Source organism: Heliangelus exortis, chromosome 1, assembly GCF_036169615.1.
Source record: "Heliangelus exortis chromosome 1, bHelExo1.hap1, whole genome shotgun sequence".
NCBI classification, from domain to species: domain Eukaryota; kingdom Metazoa; phylum Chordata; class Aves; order Apodiformes; family Trochilidae; genus Heliangelus; species Heliangelus exortis.
Window position 1 is genome coordinate 4384813 of NC_092422.1, and position 26708 is coordinate 4411520.

Here is a 26708-nt window from a genome sequence, read left to right on the forward strand (position 1 = left end):
TTTGGGAGAGTTTCAGAACTACAGGGGCACTTTCTAAAACCTTGCTCCACTGCCCAAATAGTGATCGTTGCTTTAGGACAAGAATCGGCCTAGGTCTTTCCACCCACTTCAACTTGTTTGGGATCACCTGTACCAATCTGCTCTGCTTCTTCCAGTAGGATTACTGCTGGCTTGTGGTCTTTGCAAGAGAATAACCTAGCACAGTGTATCAGAAAGCTTCCAAGACTGGGGTGACAATATGGTGCACGCAGAAATAAACGAGTATCATTTATCCATGTATTAATAAATCCCAAAAACTGAACTCTGGTTTGTTTTTCTCTATTCGCAGTGTATTATAATTTATTTATTTTTTTAACCAACCAATTAAACACAAAATCTCTTATAGACATCTCTGACAGATATTCCTGAACAAGACCAAGTGAAAGTACAGCAATTTAAGTTCCATCTTACACATATGCCCCTGTGTTCAGTGCCACAAATACGAGCAACTGTGACTGAGCATTCCTTAGCACAACTCAGCTTCTTCTATTCAGATCAAAGATAAATCCTTGAGATTTGAAAGCAAGCAGCACCACTGAAGTGTGTGTGATATCAGAGATAGCTCTCTGAAGGTTTCTGGGCCGTGCAAAGATAGAATACTATAGAAAAACATAGAATACTTAAAAAACAAATGCATGTACAAGGGGTATGGAAATTCATATGCAACTAATACTTGCCTCTTGAAAATATAAAGAAAAAGACTATGGCTTCCAATGTTGGTTCTTCCATGTCCAACATAAACTTCATATTCAATCAATATCAAGTTTAGCTTCAGGCTCTACACAGCTAAATGATCTGATATTTGCTACACTTGGACTGACATTTCTTTTTTAAGGGAATGCCTTGATTTTTTACATTATAATTTCTCCAAGAAACTGTACAATGGTACTAGAATCACAGCCATCTAGCATAAATAAAACCAGTACAGAAATAAAGCATTTCCATTGCCTATAGTTGTAATTTTACTCACAAAGATACATCTGAGGTTGGCAAACAGTGTCAGGGACAAGTGCATCAGGAGCACTTATTTAAACCTGTGGGTCAGGAGCAGTCTTTAAAAGAGAAACTGGGAAGTACTGAAGGATTGAAAAGTAATCCGAGTAGTTCTCCAAAACAAGCATGTTTAGGCAATTTAGCAAAATCAGTGATTTTTTTCCAATTCAGTCTCTTTAGGTCACCTATCCTTTACTACCAGGAATAAGCTCCTCTCTGCACTACTACAATATCACAAAATATAATGAGAGCAAAACTCTCCTTTTGTCATGTAAGGGGGGGCTGGGTATGTTAATGTCCTGGTTTGGGACAGTTAACAAAGTCTTACCCTTTAAAAAAGAAAATGTTTTCCAAAAAGTCCCAGATTACCAGCAAGGAAACACAGCAAGGAAGGTTTCCTGAGGAGCTGTTCAGAACTCCAGTATTTTCATACACGTAGAGATGGAATGCTACCAACACAACTGGTAATTCAACCAAGATACTTTAGGCAGAGTGGACAGTAATTTCATCTGAAAGAAGTATATTTACTTGGCAGAGAAACTGTGCAAGAGAGGAAATCAGACTGGAAGCAAGGAATTTGCATCAAGCACTTGGCACTGCTATGCTTGCATAATAACTTTGTGTTTATATGGCCCTCATCATCAGAGTGCCTGGGCACTTCATAGCTATTAACCTGAGGAAACCTCATCTGTTGTTTCTATTTCACAGAAGGAAAAAGAGAACTACAGCAGATTAAAGGCCTGATTCAGTTGTTTGCACATTAAAATGCAATTGTGTGTTAATTCACTTAACTTACTCCATGCTCACAGGTTCACAAGTCCTAATGGGCATTTCAGGCATCCCTCCACCAGCAGTTTTTGTTCCAAGCTCAGTAATGGATGCTGCCTGAAATGCCTTCCAGCCTGTACCTCTCCATGGACCCAACTGTTCCCCAGGTGTCTCTGAGCTGTCACAGAGCTCAGGGGATAAGGTGCTCTGGGTACATGCAAGTAGCCATGGTTCATCACATGGATGTTTGTAGTTCCAAACCAAATGAAAACTCTACTGTTTGCTCCACCAAACTCAGGCAATCCTAGACATCAAGCAGTCCAGATGCCTCTGCTGGTCCTAAGTGCTTAATACCAACTCCATCTACCAGATGTCCTCTTACTTCAGTGACTTAAAGGAACTTACTCTGAGCATCAATGGTCTAGGCTGGAATTGACCCAGTGTTTTTTTTTATTTTACTACACCATTTGATTTGCTCTCTCCTCTGGATATCAGTCTAAGTGCCACACAAACTCCTAGGAACATCCTGAAAGGCCATTGTTTCCCCAGAAGGACATGGTTACCCCTCCTCTCCTCGGGAGGAATTTGCTGCTTGTAAATAATTGTTTACTGACAAAAAAAAAAGTTAAGAACTCGGGCTTGGTTTGGGTGTAGTGGGAAAGCTATGAATATTTCTTCCAGGCATTCAAAATGCATTTAAAAACACCTGAAAGGAAATTTCTTATGAAGGGAACATCATGCTTTAATGTAACAGAACTGGCAGGCTGGAAGTGCTCTGGCTTTTCAACATATTATCCATCCCCTTGAGCAAGTGAATCAACTATTCCATGTCACCATTAATTCCTAAATGTTTGCAAAGTGCCTTACAATGTCCCAACACAGAAAAAATGACAGAATTATCTGTAAGATAGATACTGTGTTATCACAAAGAGATAAAAGGCTTGGTTAATATGTTAACTTTTGTCTTTGGTTAGTAGATTTTTGTCTAAAGCAAAAAGCTTGCGTACACTGTTCCCATCATCACATAGATCATAGAAGGGAAGAATCATGGAATGGTTTGGGTTGCAAGGGACCCTTAAAGATCATCTAATACAACTCACCTGCCATGGGCAGGGACATCTTCCACTAGATCAGGTTGCCTAAAGCCCTATCTAACCTGACCTTGAAGACTTCCAGAGATGAGGCATCCACAACTTCTTTGGGAAACCTGTTCCAGTGTTTCACCACCCTCATAGTAAAGAATAATTTATATTAAATGTAAATATGTAAATGTGTAAATGTGTAAATATGAAAATGTGTAAATATGTAAATATGTAAATGTGGAAATCTATTCTGGTTTAATTTAAAACTGTTACCCCTTGTCCTGTTACTACAGGGCTTGGTAAAAATTCTCTCCATCTTTCTTAAAAGCTCCCATGAAGTACTGGAAGGCTGTAGAAAGGTCTCAGACAATGACCCATGAGAATGAGATCTAGGCACATCACATATACAAAAGTGCAAAAATTCAAGAAACACAGATATTTATTTGAAAGTATTTGAGCAAGGATTTCCACTTGGCTTAAAAAGAATTCATAAAATGAAGTGCAAAAGCCTGGAGCCAGTGCTCTACTAAGGGTCTGTGATTTGATGTTTCAAAGTGCAAAATAAAAGACTATAAATATTCCCACCCATAAGGCAGGCAGACATCTGGCAATTTGTGCTGCAGGTAGGCAATAACCCAAAGAAAGAGTCAACTTTGGAAGAGTACAAAGAGTTTACTTTGGAAACATGGCCTGGTAACAGGTTTGTTATTAGGAAATCAAGTGATTAAGTGTTTATCACTACTATCTGTCAAATACCAGTAGTTTCTGCTTGGGAAGCCAGTGGAAGGTTGATTCTTCTGATGATTCTCTCTAACTGCCATACTCGTGCCAGCTCAAGTAGTAACAGCAGTGGATGTTTTGGGTCTCTACAGCTCAGTGGGATGTGTCAAACTGTTGATGCACACAGCTGCTTAAAGATTTTAGGAGAGGCACAAATCAACCTTGCTCTGTGCTAAATCGATGCAAAGTTCTTCCTTGGGAAAAAAACCCCCAAACAAACAAAAAAGACTATAATCAGGGAAAAGCCCTGGAACCATGGATGAGAGGCAGAGTCATACACTTTGAAGTGTTAATGTTCCTAAAAGCAAAGTAAAGCTGTAAAAATAGTTTGAGACTGCTGATGTTCTCAGGCTCCAGGTCAATTGAACCCACTGTTGACATTTTCTCTGGCTTTTCTTTTCCTTCTGCTCAGCTAGGTGTAAGATGTGTCTCACCAAGAGAAAATGCCCTCCTAAAAGCCCCCCTGTCCTTCTTCCCCTCCTTCCCCAACATGATACTCAGTAGATATTCAGATATTGAAGGTTTCCCATGCATTGAAAGAGTGCACTGCAATTAACAATCACTACTGTGTACCCTTTGTAGAATACCAGGCAGCTTTCACTGCCTAGGAAGCCTCATGATTTGCTCTTTGCAGCAGCTTTGATTACAGTTCCCATAGCTAATAAAATTCTTGTCTTCCTTATCTTGGAATGATAAAAAATGTAGCTAAGTGATAGCAAGAAGTGCCCTGAAACTTTCTTAGTGGGTAACAGAATTTCCTGTGGCAGAATAAACCACCTTATCCTCAGACTGAAGTCACCTCTGGCTGCCTTCTTGGTGGGGAAAAGAGGAATCCAAACTCCAGCCTTTTCAGAGTTTGATTACTTTGCTGAGTTCAGGATTTCAACCATATCAATGTGATGTGGTTATTCATTTGCTGGACTCAGATTCATTTCAGCAAAGCAAATTTACAAATTAGCATCAGCTGAGCTATTTAACCATCCAAATAAATTAAAGTTCATATCAGTGGAACGAAGTATTTAGGATTATGACTCTTCAGGTTTTAGCATATTATATATATCTCTATTGCATTATTCTTAATCCATAGCTATTTGTGGAGGTCATAAGCAACTAAACTGATGCTACTGAGCCAGATAAAGAGTTGTTTCAAAGTTTGTTTTGAAGAGACCCAGGCTTTTGAATATCTTCCCAGTATTGCCTCTTGCTTAGGACACAGCAAAACACAAGTCAAACCAACACACTCAGCGGAGTAGAGAACAAAGACACTGGTACAGCATTTAGAATGAAAAAGGACAAACAAAGGTAATAATTCACACAGTCAACAAAATGAACATCTCTTGGGATAGGCTGATGGAGCAAAGGAGTTAGCAGAGAGAGGCAGATGATTGTGATAGATCACAGGGAGAAGAAAAGACAAGACATGCTTACTGAAGCATACAAGACCCCCAGAAACCACAAGAGTCAGCAAAAAATTGAAAAACACACTTCTGGACCTTTATTAGCTTGTAACTTTGCCCCAGGAAGCTAGCTAAGTGTAATAAATAACCAAAGGAATCAATTACAATGTTTGAAATTAAGGCTATGGCTGAAACCTCCAGCTGCTTCAATAGTGTCTGTTAAATGTGTTCCCACAGCAGCTCTGCTGCTGCCTTCTTGCCTGCCCTCTCGTACCTAAGTCCTGCAGATACTGCTGCTGGCCTGGTGATTCTTCACCCAGATAAAGCTCCTAGATAAGCTAAGGTATGAATAAAATAGCAACTTTTTCACAGCTAACAGCTTATCTTGCCATGAACAACAGAGACAGAGTTTCTCAGAATGGAAGCACAAGAGAACCAAGAAGTTAATTGTCACCACGATGAGCATGGTGCAAAGCCTGAATTTACAGCAAGTGCAGAGATTAAACTGGATGCTGGCAAGACACAAAGGCTTTAGACTCACACTAAGAATGCTCCATATTTTTAATCCCTATTTATCTGAAGATATCAGTATAGTTTGCATAAATAACACCAGGGAGAGTCCAAGCTTTGGCAATGCCAGATTTCTCTCCAGAGCCACCTTTCCCTCCTCAACTCAACTCTGATCAACCCTGGGCTTGGTCTGGAGAAAAGTTTTGCTAGTGAAGCCAAACTCCACTGATTCCTACAAGCACTTCATTACTCTGGTGACAGCAAAGCCAAAGCCAACACAAGCCAAAAGAGCACTGGTGGTAGAAAGAATATTTTTCCAAAGCCCCCATACGACAAAGCAAGGAATGGGTAAAGACAGTGTGAGGAGGACCAGCCAAGAGGCACTGGGAGGCCATAATGAACAAGAATAAAAATGAGAGAGAAAGAGGAAGAAAGTGAGAAAAATACAGAATTAGAGAACCTGAGACATAGAAGGTAGCTAGGAAAGATCACGGGAAAGCTAAGAAAAAAAGTAAGAGTAGTTACATATTCCTCTTTAATCTACAGGTTTGACAGTCAGACTTAAAATAACACACTCTAAAATAGGACCTGAGGTTTGCTTTTTTTTTTTTCTGTTGAAAAAAACCCCTGAATTCCACCACCAAATTACTCAGGGCTAATTTTGACTCAAGTAAATGTATTGCTTTCACTCTTGTCTCCGGAATAAACTTGACTGTAATTATCTCGATAACTGTGTCTCTCTACACTGAAATTATATGATTTCTGTAGAAGTGGGAGAATTGACTGTTGCAGAGTTAATCATATTTTTGTGACATTCAGTGTTATGAAAAGGAGCCTTTCAGCATGAAATAATCACTAGTTTGTCAATCTTCAATAAATCAAGGAAGAGGCATGCAAGAATAAGGAGAACAGAAACAGTAAAACAAACAGTAAAGAAAGAAATCAACCAGTTTGTTTTTTCTCTTTACACTCCTGTTCCTTTTCAATGTTTGACAAGGCTTCTGTGTCCCAGCATGGCAGGGCATACCAACACAGCAAAAGTCAAGGATTGAAGCCCTACTGGTGTCAGAAGAGTGTAAAAGCAGCAAGCCTGGATGCAGTATATTGTACCCATTCTCCTTGTTTTTAAGGTGAAGTTATGTACCTGACAGATTCACACTGATGTTCATCTAAGGGCATGAGACACTTTGAGTGTTGGAGGAATTTAATAGCAAAGTAACTAACAGGTTCCCAGATCTGGAACTGAAATCTAGTATCCCAACTAAAGATTCCAATGGTCCCTAATATCATGAATTCACACTACTTACACAAACATTGCCAGATCACTGAGCCAGAGACTGCAGGGCAAGAAGAGAGGGATTCTTGCAAGACCATTTCTTGTGTGGACTTTGGCAGGTACCTTGTGACCAAAAACTCAGCACAGCACTCTGGGTTTCTAGACTCTAAAATTCTCTCCTGTGAAAAAATACTCTCCCTCCATGGCTTAAAAATCTTATTTGAGAAATCAAAAGCTGACTTCTGAAAACATCCTCTGCCTGAATGGATGCACACACACAGTGCTCTCCACAACCCAGCAGGATCAGGGCTGCCATGCAGTTAGAAATGCAAAATTCTTAGGTCACAAAGGAATGCAGCCCAAAAGGAAGTTTCATTCCATGGTGTTTCAGTGAAGATTCTCAGCTTGTTGCTGGGAGGTCCCATGGTTCTGCTTCCTAACCTGTTGATTTATTAGACACAAGACAATAGTTTAGAAATATTTAAAAAAAAAAAGCTATGAAGAGGAACAATTAGGCTAGTGCTCAGGATTGTAAATTCTCCATTTGGCCCTTTTTCTGACTATTCAGTGATCCATCTTCAACAAGAAAAAAGAGTTTACAAGCCTTCCTCACAGACGGGATGAAACTACTCTGCTGGACTGGGCCGTGAGTTCTTCCTGCTGGGAACTGGAGAATACATATCTACTTATTCCTGAGTGGAGGGATTAGGATGAAAGATTTGAATGATAAAACAGAGAAATAGCTGTTTTGTGTTTAACTGGGATTTTTTTTGAACCTTTAATGTCATAAAGTAAGAGGCATGTGCTTGCTTAGTCAGCTATTGGGTGCATCCAGTAATACCTGGGACCCTGCCTGCTGCTTGACCATTCCTCCATGTTCAAACAAAGCTTAAACTATGCAAGTGCCAGAAGTGTTTCTTTCAGAGATAATTTAGGTTTACCTCTTCCCTCAATCACAATCTCCATGTGCAAAGGAGGAATTCAAATGATGGAGAGCTTCCTGCCTCTTAAAATTTTGCCACCAGAGTGGGAACTGCCTCTCAGAAAATCAAAGCTTTGTAGTCATCACCTAAAATCCTGGCTACAAATGTATTTACTTGCTTAGACTTGACACAAATCAGTTACTCTTTGACCCCTCCTGACTGAAGAGCTGTATTGAAGATTTCCCAAATAGAAGCAAGTGGTCTACCAAACAGTGTTAGTTCCTCCTTAGGAAAACACTTTATATTTTAATTTAGATCCCAATTGCTCTTAATAGGGGAAAAAAAAAAAGGTTCCAGCATCATATTTCTTTGAAACCTTCAAGGAAGTGACTAGAAAGACATGTTATAAAATGAAGCAGTTAAATTCAATGTTTGTTCAATGAAAAGAGTCAGCACTTCCTATTCAATGTCTTCCTAATTACTCCTGGGGATCAAAGACTTTCAAGTGATTGCCCGTCCATTCAAACCTCTAATAGATGATCACTGGCCCCTCCAGTGCTCTATAGTAGTTTTCTGAATGCTTACAATTTCCTGCAGGAAAGGGAAAATCAATTTTTAAATGGATATATTTAACTACCTTTATGAGTATTTTAGGACCTTTAAAAAAAAAAATCCAGTTGCTCCTTTCTGAGAGGAAAACAATTATTTCACCAATCACAGTGAGTGGTGACTAACAAGTGTTTACCTATTAGAAAGAATAGATAAAAAGGTGGTGTGGCTTATCCAAGGAGCTACCTGCTTCAGTACAATCTGTAATTCCCTTCACCACCTACACCATTGTAAAACTAAAAAAGGAAGTTGAAAGAAGGACCTCAGGAGCCCTTTGCTGCTACTAGACAGCTTCCTGTGCCCAGAAAGCTTCTTTCAGTCCCCACAGCCCTAATAACTTTGGTGTTACACAAGCCCAGGCCTTTCTCAGTAAAATAATATTTTCCCTCCTAGATACCCTTTCTGGGAGAGACCATATTACTATAAATATTACTGAGATATTTATCCAAGATCAAAGTCAATTATAAGATGGTCCCACTGTACCTCTAAATGGAGTTTTAATTTGTGTATATAATATGAGAAATAATGGGTCTTCCCATTGGGTACTCACTTCAATTAGAGAAATGAGGACAAGCAGCCCTACCAGAGGGCCTCCCACCTTGCTTTGCAATTATTAAAATTATGGGCTAGTCTGTTGTGGACGGTATAATTTTACAAATGCTCTTTTGTTACACACATATAAACCGTGAGACCTTAATTTAAAAGGGTATAATTTACATAGGTAAATCAACCTCTCATTTGCTTCCTTTCTTATTATCTCTACCAGATACTGTCAGAAAACCTGCTTTCCCAAATTAATATAATAGGCTGTTTAAAGATTAAAAAACAGTTTATTGTTCGAAAATCAGAAATTATATTCATCTTCTATTACTCCAGCATAACAGAGGAAACTAGTTTAAATCTAGTATCCTGATTTAAGGTTTAAGATCTATATATTGTTGTAGAACTCAACACCTCTCAGATGGCTGTCTGCTCATCTGTTCTTCTGAACATAAAGATTACTTTACTATAAAGACAAGTCAATGGTTTGAGAGGGTTGCTTGTGTTTTACTCCTAAAAACAGCTGAAACCTGCATTAGTGTTATCAGTCACCATGTGTGCTCTAAAAGAACCAAACCCCCAGTTGGGCTGTGCTAATTAATGTAAGAAAAATTAACAAAAGTACAATCTCTGAATTCCTTGATGTCCAAAGCAATGGTTTAATTTGAGCTTTACTCAGCCTGAGTAAATCTTCCGACTGCAAGAGTATGATAGAGGTGCTTCAAATTAAGTAGGAATTTACACATTTTGTAGATCAGGATTCATCAGTGTCAAAAAAACTGAGCTCTAAAGCAGAATCCTATCGACCTGATGACTTTTAGAAGAGATCTGAAAAAAATTTAACCTGCACGTGTATTCAGGAGCATCTCATCTACTTGAGATGACAAATACATGGGTATTTTTAAAGCAGGCTAATGATCTTTTAATTTATATTCCAACTTTACATGAACTTGAAAAACAAGCAGATTGTTCCAACAGTTCATTTGGAGAGGGAAAAATTCCTTTTTATTTCTCCTGTAGAAAAGTCTGGCAAATGGATACAAATGTACTGTCTAGGAAAGCTGATAAAGTGGGTGACACAACAAAATTAATGACACTAGAAATTTTTTTCTGTCCAGAGACCATGGACAAAATCCAGCACAGTACTTTCAGGTACTATAAATTTAAGTGAATGGTTCAGATCAGTGTGGAAAGCTCTCTCAGTAACGAAATTTAACACAACCTGATGATTTGTTCCCTTGGACTTAGAACTAAATCCAGCACATAGATTAAGGCAAGTGCTGGCAAGTGCAACCCCCAGTGTTCTCTTAAAAGCCCCACAGTCATCTTTATATTTAATTACACCTAAAAAAAGGATTTGCTAAAGAAACTCGAAGTTCGCCAAGTCAAGCACTCAAAAGTGAGCAAAGAACAGAATTAAGATTGCTGATGTGATTTTAGATCAGCCCCTGTATGCATATGTTACCCTGAAGCAGCCTTCAATTCCCTCATCACAGGCTATTTTTTTTTTCCACTGGCCCAATGCTGAGCAGAACAATTGCACAGAAATTGCCACTCAGCCCTGGCAACTCCAGCATTGTTGAATGTTCAATTGCTTTCTAGGGATGCCATATGTGCAGCCTGGTTGGTAGCAGTAGGAGGGAGTTGGAAAGGGAAGGAATACACTCAGTGCAGACAATTTTGCTACTGCACTCTAAATAGGTCCCTACTGAGTATGTGTGAACTCAGATTTTCTAGTATTGTGGCATCCAGCTCTGGGTGGATCAGGGATATGATAAAGCACACAGCATTTTTTGTTCTTCCTCCCAGAAAAGAGGCATCACGAGTCTCCATTACCTCCACACTTCTGCAATGTGAATATAAAATAACAGTAGATCAAACAGCAAAGTTTTGCATAAGTGAATGGTTATGCTGGCAGTAGGGATGCAGACCCCTATTGTCACAACTCTATTTGGAGTATTTTAGGCCATGATAATTGTGTTTCCTGGTTAAATATTAATGTATCAAAGGCCTTGCTCAGGAACATATTACACTGCCTTGTTCCTTTATCCCCAAAGACCATATTGATAGTAGTGAATTAAACACTACCAAGCAATGTAACTTGACAGTCTGAATCATTTCACTGTTAGAAGGGAGTCTACTGTGATTTTGGCTCTGGCAGCCAGTTCCTGAATTCCTGTGTACAGTTCAGCTAGCACAAACCAGTGATAATTCTCAACAGACCATCCATAAGAGTTTAACAACATAGAAACACACCCATTCTGGGCCAGCAGGATGCTTAAGATGGTCCCACATAGATGTTTCACAACCTGAAGTAATGCAGGAAGGTATACTGTTTGACCACTTCAATTAATTCCATTTGCATTATCTTTATGCTTAGATTGTGGGATTATTTTTTTCACCAAAAGCCTCAGGAAGTAGTTTTGATGCTTGATTTCATTATAATTCCTGCCATAATTAAGTGAGCTCCATCTCCACAGATAGTCCAATTAGAGTTTCTTTTGAAATACTTAGTGTAAGCATACCCATCATCTCTGCTAACTGCCTTGATCTGCTTTGCTTTTTAAAGAGTCTCTTTTGCATAATGAAGTGATGCTCCAGTTGTACCAGGCAAGCAAAATATGATGCTGCTGCTGTGGGATGGGATACCATACCTGAAAACAACTAACATATGCTGGTCTCATCACCCTTCTAGGCAAAAACTTCTGACTACAATAAGGGCAGGCTTGGAAAATAAGGTATGATAAAATCAAATAAAGTGGAAGATAGGAAAAGCTGGTAATGGTGGGAGAGTTTATTCTTTTTTTCATTTAAACACAGAGATCAACAACCTCTAACTACCTATCTATGGCTGTTTCAAAGGGAACTCTATAAGTGGTTCCTTTGGAGCTTTTAAGTTTCAACATAAACAGCAGTGTTGAAATCTTGTCACAGAAAGAGTGGACTGGACTTTTTATTCTTTATTTTACAGGTCATCTGGCATGTCACCTAGGCAGTATAATTATCAACATCACTTCATGTAACAATATAAAGATGTAAATCTACCACAAAGCTCAACTTTATCTACAGGTAAAAAACCTTAGCGAATGTATTGCTGAACATATCCAATAGAAAGCTAAATTCAGGTCAGTTTATCCATTACTCTTTTATGCTATGCAATAAAATCAACTTAAAAGCAGCTCTCCAAAACTCTTAGCTATCTGATTATTTGGATATGGATGAGCTTGGTGTAAATCAGGCTTTGAAGCCATCTCTTTATTTATGTTAGAAAAAGATAGGGACAAATGTTAAACTATAACTGGGGAATATTTTTCACTGTCAGTGACATCCCTAACTGAGCTGAGCCTTACAACTAGTTACCCAGAAAAATATGTGGTATTTAATAACCCTGAAAGAGATGCCATTTCTGGAAGAACTTCTTTCTGTCTCTACTTAACTGCAATTAAATTATTTCACACTAATTAGTATGAAATAAAAACACAGACTTGAGGAGAAGTCATCCCAGTAGATATTGAGATCTGCAAAACCAGTTCCTTTGCAGTGCCTGTGTGCAAGGATCAATCTGAGCCATGAGATGAAGATCATAGCAGCACATCTGTGCCACTCATAAAGGCAAGGCCAGCACTTCTGGTGTCATCATGCTTTTATTTTCTTTTTTGGGGGCTTATAGCAACTGTAAAAACTCACTAAAAGCACCTGGTAAAACCCTGTAAAAGCTGAGAGCCCATATCTTACCTTTTAGTAAGAAATACATAGAATTAAATTCATCCCTTCTTGTATTAAAGATTCTTAAATTTAGGAAAAGATCAGTCATCTAAAAGGGCTAACTGTGATGTTATGTGCCTGTGGTTTTGGGGTGCATTGTTGCAAGCTCCAAGATCAGATATACAGCCTCAACCTGCTTTCTACTGGTTAAAGAATCTGGTGGTCTGCTTCTAACTGGAAGTCATTTTTCCTGTCATCCCACAATGATGAAAGAGGATCAGATTTTGACAAAAAGACCTCTTCATTCAGTGTCAAAATAAAACAATAAGCAGAAATAAAAAAAAGTAATACACAAACCCCCAGAACAATAGGGAAACAGAGAACAATGTATATAAATCTAAGAGCAGGTAGAGAGTCGATAAAGGTTGCTGAGGACATGAAGAAAAAATGCATGGATTGAAAAAAAACAAAGAACAATAGAACATTTTTAAACTGAAATTTTGAAACAGTATTGAAACATAGCAAACTGAGCAACAATATAGGCATTTACTTGATGGAGACAGGAAAATTGTTCATAATGTTATCGTATAAGAGAGTATTCAATAAGAATTTTTGTTCTTGTTTTGGAAAATACCTAGGATAATGCAATTATTTCACAAGACATAAGTTTTTTTTCCAGTATGTTCATAGCCAAGAATTATATTAAACTGCATCTACTCAAGGAGAAACGTTTTTAAATCTTCAGGCTCATTTAACTTGTAACCAGCAAATGAAATGAGCAACCAGAAGAGGAATTTGACTCACTGATTAATACTGAACCAGCTACCAAGAGATTAGAACAGGGTTAATGCTGTGCAAATATTTAAGAAGGGAAGAGGATGCAAGTCACTCAGATGAGGTAGCCTGACAGCTATTACAGACAAAATAATGGAAAACACAACACAGAATTCAACTGATGAAGAATAAAGAAAATTAATGTGTGGCAGCTCAGGCAACCATATTGCTTTTCTGAAAAATAGATCCTAAGAATCAAACAGCTCTTCATTTTTTTTGACAGGATCACAGTTTAGTGAGACATTTGATTTAATTCAGTGTGACTTTCAATAAAAGAAACAAGCTCTTTCCAAAATCATCATCACTGGTGAATAATCATCAAATGTTAAATTTCTTGTGAAATTCAACAACTGATAGTCAGCCTGAAAATATCCAACACTGACATCAATGTTACATATGTAAATACAAAAGTCATTAATGACTAAACATGTGGATGACTCAAAGAATATTCAAGTTACAAATACAATGGTGAGGACAGAAAAGATAAGTAGAGAAGCTGGAAAATCTGAAAGATTCAAACTAAATGTAAGAACATTTCAAAGGGCAGCCTATCAACTTAGGATAATGGATCACAAGTTGTGTCAGTGAATCCTAGACTCACAGATTGGTTTGGATTGGAAGGGGCTTTAAAAATCACCTACTTCCAACTCCTGCCTTGGGCAGGGACATCTCCCATGAGACCAGGTTGCTGCAATCCAATCTGTCCTTCAACACTTCCAGGAAGGGGCAGCCACAAGTTCCCTGGGAGAAATGGGACATTGGCTTCTCAAGAGCACAGCCTGAAAATAGCAGCAGGACTAAGCACAAAAAGGTGCTGTGTAACAAAATCCTAATGTAATTTTCATAGCCAAAATAAACTAATGAGATCCTGACACATGTGAATTGGGAAAAAGTGAACAGAAGTGGGTATTTTACTGAGCTATGCATAAATGCTAGAGTAGGTAGCTGTAGTTTAACAGCCTTTAATCTGCTAAGAGGTCAGCCTGTGTGATATGATAATGTTTATGGCTTTCAGCACTGTTAAGAAAACCTTTTAAATTAAAATTACAGGAATTTTCTAATGAACAGAATTGTTTCCAAAAAGAGGCAGTACTTGATAAGGCTTTTTATCAGTATAGACTCTGAATAAGTGTTCACCACTTTATAAAGTAGAAATTTTGCTGCTGAATTTCAGAACATGGAATACCTAAATTTTACTACTTCTCAGTTTTTCTACACTGTACAACTATAACAAAAATATTGTGCTTATATTATCTACTATTATCCTTTTCCAGTAACATTTTCTGGCAGTGTCTCTCTTTCAATAGTGCATACAACATTGTATATTTTTCCTGTCCCAACACCTTTAATGTCAGATACAGATCTTATTAGACAGTGAATGTTCTTTAATGAAGTTTCTATAGTGAGTTTTTTAACACCCACAGAAATGAATTGATCTTCATGAGAATAGCTTTAAAGTGGGCTTGTGCACCTTTATCACCTTTATTTTAAAGCTCTGGTTAAATCACTGTGTTTTCCTTTTCTCTGAACTGTAAAGTTGGTATCCAAATTGAAAAAAAAAAAAAAAAGCAAGACACAAATATCTAATAACATAAACAGTTCTTCCTAATTTTGCAGGGAATGGAAAATAAGATCATAGTTATTCTTCAGACCATCATGCAACACGCAATGAAAAACAGCAAAACAGGGGGGAAATATAAGACCAAATCAATTTTGGGTCTTCCACATCTCTCTGATGATTACAGTCTTGTGTAGGGGTACAGCACTAAAAACAAAAAGCCCTTTTTTTGGGACAAATTGGGTGAAAAGCAGACAATGTAGCTACACTGAGCTGCACATCAAGGATCTATCAGAACACTGTGTTCATGCACATGGAGAGGAAGAAAGGAGAATGTCAGTAAAGTGACTGGAGGTGAAACATGTGAGTGATTCCCTAACATTCTGTGGATCTGACCAGGGAAAATTTAGTTCACCAGTTTCCTGCAGGTGCTTCCCTGAGCTCAGAGCTACTCCACCAACCCCTGCAAACTACACAGAAAGCTCCCCTCACTTGTTCCTGAGCAAGAGTGAAGTGTGACTGAGGCTCATGCAAAGAAAGCCCTGTGACCTTTCCTTCTCTCTGCCATGAAACAAATGATGCAAAAAGATTCCTCATTTGAAATCATCCACAATGAACCAGAAGCTCATGTTCATGGCATCCCTGGGGCTGAGACGATTCTCATGTCTTGGCTTTCCCTAGATAATTCACAGGAACAAAATTTGGAGCTCAACAACAAAAAGGATAAGATCACTCAAAACTAGATTGAAGGCTGAAAGTCTCTCTTGTATATTCTTTAGAAAGGTTATTTGACCAAGTGCTAGAGAAAATGGATTTTCTCCAGTTTAAGAACATGAGGAAGAGAAGAATAAGGTCCACATTTCCCAAATGTCACTGGGTTTGAAAGGATGAGCTAGATGTCATTTAAACTATAAAATGAAATATAAATAATAAATTACTGATAATGCTATAACACCTTTGAGACTGGATCTCTCAGGTCTGGATTAAGGGTAAAATGAAGCAAATGAGACACAAAGTTCCTGAGTGAACTGTGTGCAATAATTTTGGGAAGTTGTGAAAGAACCAAGAAAGGACCTGGAAGCTCCTCTATAGGTGACAGATTGACTTCATAACATAAAGGTTTTGATAGAACAGATTGTTTAGCTTCTATTTCTGCATTTTATCTAAAATAAGCTGGAAATAGAAAATATTGAAAGATACTTGTAAATCCAAAGAACAAATGGCAACAGTAGCAAAATAGAACTTAATCTGGGATCAGAAAATAAATATTGAAGCAGGAAATGTAAGAAAGTTGTTGGCAGGATAATAAACTGGTTTAGGTTTTAACTTGAATATCACATTATAAATGTAGGATCAGTAGGTATAGCCCCAGATTAATAATTATTAGCAACTTTTCCCACTGATTTAAAGTGGCATGTAAACACCATGGGAACTGGTATACTACACATCCATAGCTAACTAGTTAGATAGCTAAGAGTTTTGGAGACCTGCTTTTAAACTGAGTTTATTACACAGCATCAAAGAATAATGGACAAACTGACCTAAATTTAGCTTTCAGGGTTATTTTTAGACAGCAAAAAGAAAGACACTTTATAAAAACATCATAATCCTAGCCCAGTTTTACTGTCAAAGCATTTTGCCTGTAGCAAGCAACACTGTTCTTTAAGTGAAGCTGCATCTGAAAGGAGCTGAAATGAACACAGAGCTAAAAAGCTGAGAGCTCTCTCCAGTCACACGAATGACTGTTTTGGCTTCATAATATGTTTTCCAGCCCTAACTTTAATCTAAATCAAATGCCCATCTTTCTTGCCGTTCATACAATGCAACCACAGCACATGCTTAAGTGTAGGAAAATTGCAAGTGCCTAACTACATCAAATTGTACTTCCATCTAGCCTGGAATCTGCATCAGGCAGAGGATAATACCTTCTCTTTCAGAAGAAAGAAACTATTCTCCACCAAATTCATTTAGAAACTGTTCCATGTACCTAGCCAAGAAGCTGCTGGGCATGGAGATAGCTACAATCAAACAGGTCTTTTCTGCTTTTAAATCCCCAATTCTTCCTCCCAGACAGTGCAGCAATGTCAGAAATTCTTCACAATGCCATGCTAGCAGGCCTGGTATTTACCAGGTACAGAAACCCAGATGGCAAAATATTTGGATAGCAATATAACTCATGGTATTATCTCTGTCATAAGAATTGTGCTATAAATTAGCCCTCCAAGACAAAGCTCCATAGCACAGAGAACTCATCACAGCCCAGCAAAAGTCACGAAAATTTTCCTTGTTTAGCTTTCAACTGAATGGACAGTCCTAAAACGAGGGATTTAATTTTAAAGTGGTGTCTCTTCACAACCTCTTGGAAAAGTAAATTTGCAGGTCAGTTCCAAACTACTTACAGAGTTTCATTGCAGTGGTTCCAGCAGGGCTGTTCCTGCCATTTTAATGTTACAGCCCTGATCTGTCACTGCTTTTCTCTTTGGTGTTCTCACCACACAAGACAAGCTTCTGTGGAGCTCATAAGATTTGCATAAGCTGTGTGTGTGCAAAACTTTGATGTGCATTGTTGCCCCTGCCTTAGTGAGTCTCTGAATATTTGAAAAGGTGGCAACAAGTCAATCAAAAGCTGGTTAATTCAAATGATAACCAGCTTCTGGTGCTTAATACACCCTGGTATATTTTGTTTGTCATTATCTCTCCAGACCAGTGACTCAGCCCTGTAAAACCTTCAGTGTGATCACGGTGTTGACAGATGATACCATCCTTTCAGCTTCCATGGACTTCTATTTATGCCTTCTCATTTCTTCTTTGAAAAATCCCAGCAAGACAAATGAACCTCAAACCACTAAATACCACAAAGACTTTAATAAAATAATGGAAACTTGCCCTCTCGGCCTTAAACAAATGATTTAGAGAGTACCTTGGATGAACTTAAAAAATGAGCTGGCTTCAGCAAAGAACTCCTGAAGTGACCCAATGGCTTGTTGTTTCCATGCAGTGCTGCTTGCCTCAGATGGTCACCCACCCATCACTCTTGTGTCTGAGCACCTTTCCCACAAAAAATATTGCCAGTAGCAGAGTCTTTAATGGATCTCCTGACATCTCCAGCTCCACACACTTGTACAGGCAGGTAAGTACTGCAACAGGTAGTTTTTAATATCTATAGAGATCAGTGAGGTGTGTTTGATGCTGTGAAGATCATCCTGAAGCTCTAGACATTACTCTGAAGTATTTCCATTAACTGATTTGTGTTACAAAAAAAAAAAAAAAAAAAAAAAAAAAAAAATAGAGCAAATGCTAAGCCACTGCCATGGGACCTGTTCCAAAGTCTACACAGTTAAATGGGAGTCTTTCCAATGACCTCAGTTTGCTTTGGAGGATGAAAATGGTCATTAAAAAGATCATTTCTATGTTTCTTTTAACTAGCAAGAGCAGATGGAAAAGTAGACAGGTTCCCAACACTTATGCACTGTTATTTAGATTAGACCTTCTTACTCATTGTTGTTATACCTTACCACTCAAGTAGCCTCCATGGCATTGAACATGATAAGATACTTCTTAAATGAGGAATGGGAAACAAAAATTGGAACAAAACCAGAAATTTGTTCACAAATAGAATAAGCTACTTTGAACAATGAACAAGTTCCTGCTAAGAACTATGACGTTTTATCAGAAAGCAAAGATCCCAGTTTAACTTAGTGAAAGTACAAACATTTTGACTCCTTGATTCATTTTTTTTCTTTTGGGCTAGGTGATACAATTCTCATCTGCAATTTGACAGGATGTAGAAAATAATTACAAATGAAAAGGTTATTCATAATTTTTAAATGAGTTAATTAGTAAACCCCGCCAGAGTCACTCGTTACAGTAATTAATAATTGATTATACTTGAAATTAAACACAATTTTTCATCAAAATCTAATTAAATATCTGTCTTTTTGCTTGTTGATTAGACTACTGGGTCTGGTAGAGACAATCTTTGCTAAATATGTTTATGCTGAACTGAGCCATTGAATCTGATTTTTAATAATTGATAGTTCCTTTAGAAATTAGTAATTATGACCCATAATTACAGCAGTTCAACCTGATCACCATTTCTGGCACCTTGCCAACCAACCATGGAGCCTGGCAAAGTCTAGAGAATTCCTGTGAATGGGGAAAAAAGGATGAGAGAAAACTCAATGGATCTACCTCTTAACCACATTAACTAATTTTAAACAGGAGCTGCATCTCTTCAGAATGCTGAAAAAAGGTTTTCGAGTTGGAGAATACTGAGTAGCAAACCAAACTCTTCTCAATCTATCACAGACCTCTTCCATCAGAACCAGCACATGCCACTATTCTGAGATATAATGATATTCCTCTGATTCAGTGAGATAATGTCCAAAGGAACCATGTTCAGGGCATTAGAAGAATACCAGACAAATGAGAAAGGCAAGTCCAAATGTACTTAGTAAATGATGAAAATTGGCTGCATATTTCATCAAACTGTTGCTGATTTAATGTTGGTTAATTAATCATTCCTGCTCCTCTTACAGGAGGCATAAAAGTGACCAGAGTATGATGCAAGGCAGAAGTGGAAAAGTATCACTCATTAGAAACATATACATAAAAGGAACACAGTAAAAGCAATCCTTTGTGGCACTGCTAATTATACTCATGTGAAATGAAAGCAAAAAACTTTCAACCCAGGCGAAGACTTGTAATTCTAACCACAACCTTTTATGGATCATTAGTGTATAGGAAGTTACAGTGAAATCAAAAAGACTCATTTGTGCCACAAGAAATGGGCTTTTTTACCCATGATCGTATCTGCAAGTGACTGACAGCTAGAGTTTGCACCACTGACAATTTAAAATAAGTATAGGGATGAACCTTTGTAAGACATTTGTAACACAAATATCAAATCTAACTAAAGAAAAAGTCATGGGAACGGCACAACTTTACAGGCTGAAAAATACAATTTGAAAGTCTAATGTGTCAATTACTTTTGCAACAAACAGTGAGTACACTGTCTTACAATGAATAATGACAACTCTTATAAACCAAATAAATTCAGATCACACACAACTCAAAAAAAATCCTGTTGTTCTACCCAATAGCAAACTTGCCTAACTCCCCTGCTTAAAGAAGGCTTTGTTGTACCACAATCTAAACTCAGTCTTTCCTGTCTTTCAGGTTACTTGAAAAACTTCAATATCATTGGTTAAATTGCTAGGATGTGCCACTAAAAGACAGAATAAAAAACCCACATTTTTTAGTATCAGGATCTTCTTTCTAACCCTGTTCCCATCAAAGTCAATAGCAGAGTATTCCCATGGACCTGGATGTGACTGTGCCTGGGACATGGACCTCACTGCCTGCTTTAATGGTCTGTTTTGGAAAAACATGGTGGGTTTGTCTCACTCCAGGTAAACTTTTCTCTGCAGAAAATAAAGAGTCTATGTCATTGAAGGGAGTGCAACACACGACTCATGTTTTAACAAGTTCCTCTGGCTCTGTGATGTGTTAGGCTCCCAACCACATCACTGCAACATCAACTAAGTCAACAGATCTTCTTCCCCACTACTCCATACCATGATCTTGACCCTCTGGTTCCCAAATATTAGTTTTACGGGTGGGTTTGTATTAAATGAAAGAAAAGCAGAAAAAAAAAAACCAACAACAGAAATGAGCTTACCTATGAAATACGCCAGCAGGATCACCAGCGTGACTGAGATGACAATGGCACTCAGGGCAGCACATTTCCAGTTACAGTACTTGTAAGGTTTCTTCAGGTTAAAGGCAGGCCTAGAGAAGGTACTTCTGGGAAGGGGCCTAGGGGGAGGTGAGTACACAGTGCTGGACGTCAAGGGATATCCCGGCGACGTTGTACAAAAAAGGGGAGAAGTGCCTCCAGGTTTGAACAGGAAGTGCCTGAGGGAAGAAAGACCAACAGCAAGTGACACCTCACACAGATTGAAGCCAAGGGAGATGTGGGGTAGGAGGATGATGACTGCTGCTGGGACGAGGAAAGCAGCTCCACACAATGCTGGCTACGGATATGGATGGCATGCACGAAAGAGAATAGTAAATATCAAAGGCAAGTCACACAGAGTACAGGAAAACAAAACAGAATAAAACAAAAAAAATCACAGTGCCAACAGTGCCACAGAGAACTCTTCAAGGGGTGGGAGTTCCCTCTGTGGAAGAGCTGGCTTTAGAGCGAGATGAATACCCCAAGCACAGCTATGACAGACTGGTGGCACGGGCAGCACCGGAGCTCCCACAGAGCCCTACGGAGACTGAAGAGGAGTGTGGGTCAGATTAAAGAGCAGAGGGAATTTACCAATTCATTGATCACTGCATGAGAGCTTTTTTTATATGGCACTGGTGAATGGAGATGGGGAAGGAGAGCTTAAGCCATTCCATAGCACCCAAATTGTCACAGAGGGGAATATTCACACTGTCCCCACCCAGCAAATTTAAACATTGGACAATGGTGTGGCTGAAAATCATCAAGGGCCGGAATTCAAATCATGTGTATTGCTAGTGGGGAGAGGCACCTGCTTCCAGAAAGCAGTCCAGAGCACCATATTTGATGCCTACCTTTAAAAAGTGTGAATTACTGTCAAAGGCAACAGCGTTTCCTGTCCAGTGACACATTGGGAGGCACCCGCATTCTGCCCGTAACTACAAATGCAGCCTGAGAGCCAGCCTGTGAGGACCTTGTGTGAGACTCATGAAAGTCAGCACAAAAAGAACCCACTCTAGTCCATGAGTTCCTGAAATGAAATGTCCCGATGGAAGATCTCTCCACAGGAATCCTGAATGAAAAACCTAATTTTGGTGGGACACCGTGAAGTACAAAGCATTCGAATTCTGGGAATGGAACCCGGGAAATGGATCTGACTCGTTTTATCACCATGCTGATTTCAAACAAAAATGCAGCTTGTGAGGACTGATCAACAGCCCTAGTGCACTATGCACCTTCTGCCACGGTTTATGGGGACAGGTTTGCAGCCAGCATAAATGCAATCAGCATGGGTCCATGGGAGTCAGTCAGCCAATGGATTATATCAGATGAAAGACGTGACTCTGTTTTCCTCTTGAAGTCACTTGTACAGTCACAGGGAGAAATGTTACATGCAGAAACATCACCATGCAGAAAAGCCACTAATTCATGCATCATGAAGTAGCACATAAATCTCCAAAACAGGTGTTTGTAGTATTACAGTCATGGCTTTATTGGTACTTTAAGCATGACTGCTGAGCATTAGAGAAAGATTAATCATTTCTACTAATGCTCTACATCAAAACATTCATTTTTGCAATGAGTCAGATACTACCCTGTGTTCTGGAAAGTATTTATTTAGACACAGATTTCTGTTCTGAGCAAAGAGGTACCTGCAGTATTCCAAGTACACCAATTGGATCTTCACTTTATGATGGCTACCAAATGAAAAACTGCTGACATGAGGTCAACAGTTTTGGCATTAAGTTAAATATCAGTTATAACTTCAAATTTAAATGATCAAAAGTTAGGTAAAAATGCCAGAATGGGTTGTTAACTCAAAATCAAATGCACCACTGGTAGACGTTTGTAAGATAAGGTATGTGGAAAAGAGCAGCTTAACAATGAAGTATCAGGCTGCCAGCACAAAAATGGTTAAGACTTTTATGAAAATTACATTCATCTTAGTTTACATGGGACTCAAAACTGCTGTAGGTACTTCTGACTAAAGAAATTACTTTCAAAACAACAAAGGGAAAAAAATTAAAAATAAATAATATGCTGTGGATCACTAGCATAATGATGAGTCCACCATTAATATGTACAGCACACAGTGCTCCAAGCTCCAGAACCTCATTTTTTCAAGCCATTTTTGAAGAGGCCAGCAATGTTTTTGCCCTTTAACATCATGATATGACAAAATGCTTTCATGCAAGGATCATAACGACTGTACATAAACAGGAAGACCACATAAGTGTCACATACCCATCATTGTAAGCACCGTCATGTCGGGAGGAGGTGAGAATGTCCATCTCAATGAGGTTGTCCTGCAATGTCTCTAGGAATGTCTGCTTTGCTATGTTTCTACATACATATGGAAACATGAATGAAGCCAGTGAGTCATGCATATATGAAGTGTGATCTTATAAACCACAATGGTTATAGTGCAGTTGTGCATGGAATTAGAATGATGGACCATATATTTATATGTATAAGATGCTACACATATACATATATAGCTTTCAAGAATGTTCACTTCTCTATATATATGCATATACACACATATAAGCACACACACCCATGTGCATGTATAAAATAAGTTGACATTCATTTCACATTATTTATTGCCAGTGACACATGAAAGTCCAGGCAAAAGCTGTAAGCTTGTTAAACTCCTGCATCTGTGTTACTGTGAACTCCAAAACTTCTTCATGGATTGCCAGTGAAAATCTGCCACTGCTTTGCTTAAGTTTCAGTTTTGTATTTGAGCATTTTTTAATTACCAATTAGATTGTTTTCCTTTTTAGATCAATATTTTGTAATGTAGAAGTTTAAAAATGCAAGTTTTTCTCAGAATGAATATTCCAAATAAAAGTCTCTCAGTGATAAGAAGATAGAATCTGGAAAAAAGTTATGATATAACCCAAATTCCAATACCAGAGTGTTGGCTGTAATCTGTATAATACAGGCAAAAGGCAAGATACTAAGGGCCTGCATGTGAAAAAGCCTGGTTTTGACATTTGCACACAATAGTGGCATTTTACATTATCTGGCCTCCCTGGCATGTACTTTGATGAATCACATTTTGACCTGTATATGCTCAACTCTATTGTACTTCTTGAGGAGAATAGCAGGAGCATAAAGAACTAATCAGAGACACCTGGAAACAGATTGTGTCAGGCTTGCTTCTAAAGAACATTGTTCCCATATTTTTTAAAACAAAACAAAACAAAACAAAACAAAACAAAACAAAACAAAACAAAACAAAACAACAACCAACCAAACAAAAAAGCCCCAAAAAATCAATAACCAACCAAATAACAACAACAAAACCAAGCCAAAAACCAGTCCTGATTTGGCCCATATCTGTTTCCAGCATCAAAATGGAATCTAAGCCTGAATGTGAATAAATTGCCTGGCTGAACCTAGCAAAGGGAACATAACAGCATAGTGACACTTTATCCCTTTTGCAGGATTAAGCACTTACAGGATATAAGTGACATGATGTGAACTCAAATGAGAACTCCTTTGTCAAAGAAACTGGATTCAGGTAACATGCTGTTTCAAGAGAAATGAGCCCTGTCACATTATACAAACCTGGGTACTGTCTCTTCAAAAATGTCCTCAACCTTAGTTTTCCTTTCTCTTTCCTCCCTTTTCCTGCTGCTAATGCCAGTGCTTGTTTAGCTCAACTCACTGCTTTTGGAGACCTCTGGGATTCTTTGACAGAACATATTACTCCTTGATCTGAGTGAAAGTGACTCCTATTCATAGGAGTAAAGTGGACTGACATGCATGAGCTGTGTGCCATAGCACTTGAGACATCAATCCATCCCCAAGTGTCTGCAGCTTCCTTACATTCCCTGGGAATGCAGGAAAGGTTGGATGTTGAGTTCAATGCAGAAAGAAGCCACATACGTGCAGGCGCCGAGCATTTAATGGGTAAGAGGCAAGGCATCTAGCAACACACCAATCAATAAAAGTTCATCAGTAGTTAAAATCCATGTCAAATTGGTTCCATGAATTTCAGTTGTGGATTGTCAATAAAACAGAGGAGGGGAGGGTTACATAATCTTCTAATGCATGTATTGGTAGCAGAGAGGTCGCTGGGTCACTGAGGTGACTGACACATGACTGTCCTCCTCCCTGAAGCCTGTCCAGAGCCTGCTCCCTTGGAGGTTACCTGTAAATAGCTGTCTAGTTACAAACCACTCTTCCTTCTCATTATGAGTGGTGGTGGCAGAATCTGACCTTATGAGATTAGCACATGAAATTTCCTGGGAATGGAAGTCTCCTGAAAGCTGCTGGATTGTCAACTAACCGTCCATCTAGCTGGCATTTATTTGCTCCTGCAAGGTCAGATGTAAAAGAAGAGAAAGGAGGCCACAGAAAAAGGAAGAGTGAGAGATAAACAGGGGGGGAACTGACTTACCTGTCAGGACTGACTGCTGAGCAAAGATCTTCTCATCATAAACCTTGACAATATATTGCTTTTAAAGCAACAAAAAGAGGGAGCAGACAGGAAAAGAATGAGGAAAAAGGAGAGAGAAAAGGGAGCAGAGGGAAACTAATGAAAAGGAGGGAGAGACGGGGAGGGGCTCTTCTTGCAACAAATAAAGTTCTCAGATACAGGATATGCTTTGGTGTCAGTTTTGCACTTGCCCTGTACATCTCAGAGTGCAAATTTCCAGGCAGTAACAAACCATCCTAAATTTCTACTTCTGACTACTGCCTGGCATCTACAGCAGCCAAAGTCAAGTCTCTTGGGGTGTTTTACATCTATAATGGAAGGCACATTTCACTGCCTGTGACAATCCCTCTTTAAAAGCCATACCTTTTTCTTCATGTTTTCTCTCTCTGTTGACTAATATGGGATTTTTAAAAAGTGGATATTCAAGAGAAGTACAATTCCATTTTTGACATGACATTACTATAATCTCCTATTGGTATACTTCAAAGGCCTTAATTCTTGGATTAATGTCTGTTAGCCAGGATTTATATTTTACATATTGGACATTTATTCTCTTAGGTGAAGATCTTTTTTTTAGTTCTAAAAAACTTTGCAGTGGGGAAGGTCAAAGTGATGAAGGAGGTGGAATTGGGCATCCAGTGTCCAAAGTTTGCTGAAGAGCTCTGAAGCCTGAGCTTTTCTGTCCATGAAATTCCCAGTGAAGGAACTGGAAGATCTCTGCATGTCAGAAGAGTGGACTCTTAGAGTGGAGATTTGTCACATATTTACTGATCATCTATGCAGCACCACATCTGCATTATGACACCATTATAACACATCTTGTTTTCTCAGTGTTGTTTAATGAAGGAACAAAAGCATGTCAGTTGTGCTCTGTAAATGTGCTCATATGCTGCTTAGCATAAAATTGCACATTCTGTTCCAACATGCTCATTCTCTGAAGGGACACTGGGCAAAATTACACCATTTCAACCAATGTGTCAAAAAGATCAGCTTTCTACCTAATTAATAAAATACTTATATTGCAGAGCACTGACATATATGACTATTTGTGATACAAATAATCAGATGATGCAGAAGGCTCTCTTATTGTAGGTAGTCCTCCAACATCCAGTCTGGTTAATGGCAATTATATGGCCAACCTAACTTGCAGGAAGAACAGTCTGCTTCAGAACTTGAAAAGTTTAATCCAAAATTATTTCATTGAGAAGAAGTGAGGGCAGTCTTTAAGGATGTATTCATTTACAGTTTAACAGGAGCAGTTTAGTACTACCAGGTAATTGCTCTGTCTACAAACTCCTGCATTTATTAAGACATGGTAGGGTTGTCCATTTTCTTCTCTGATTGCCAGCAAAAATGGACAAATGGGGGCAGGATGACTTTTCAGCAGAGACCTTTTATCTCTGACATTGTTGCATCGATTCAGCATCAAGGACACTCCTTCTCAGTTGCAAGGTGTTGGGTTCTGAGAGACTCCACTCAGATGTGAGGATGTCTTGGAACTTTTAAAACA

The 26708-nt window shown here is 38.6% G+C and overlaps 1 protein-coding gene across 8 annotated transcripts in view; it reads right to left on the reverse strand.

Annotated features, from left to right (window-relative positions):
• TENM4 (teneurin transmembrane protein 4) overlaps window positions 1–26708 on the reverse strand; it is a 587599-nt gene that overhangs the window by 174770 nt on the left and 386121 nt on the right. For 5 of the 8 annotated variants that reach the window (XM_071729185.1, XM_071729422.1, XM_071729267.1 and 2 more), the window contains 2 exons: window positions 22993–23091; window positions 20695–20930 (listed from right to left, as the gene is read on the reverse strand). In XM_071729185.1, the coding sequence (XP_071585286.1) occupies window positions 20695–20930; window positions 22993–23091 (335 nt within the window). The remainder of the gene's footprint in view (window positions 1–20694; window positions 20931–22992; window positions 23092–26708) is intronic. The other 3 variants (XM_071729662.1, XM_071729348.1, XM_071729592.1) reach the window with 1 other exon arrangement.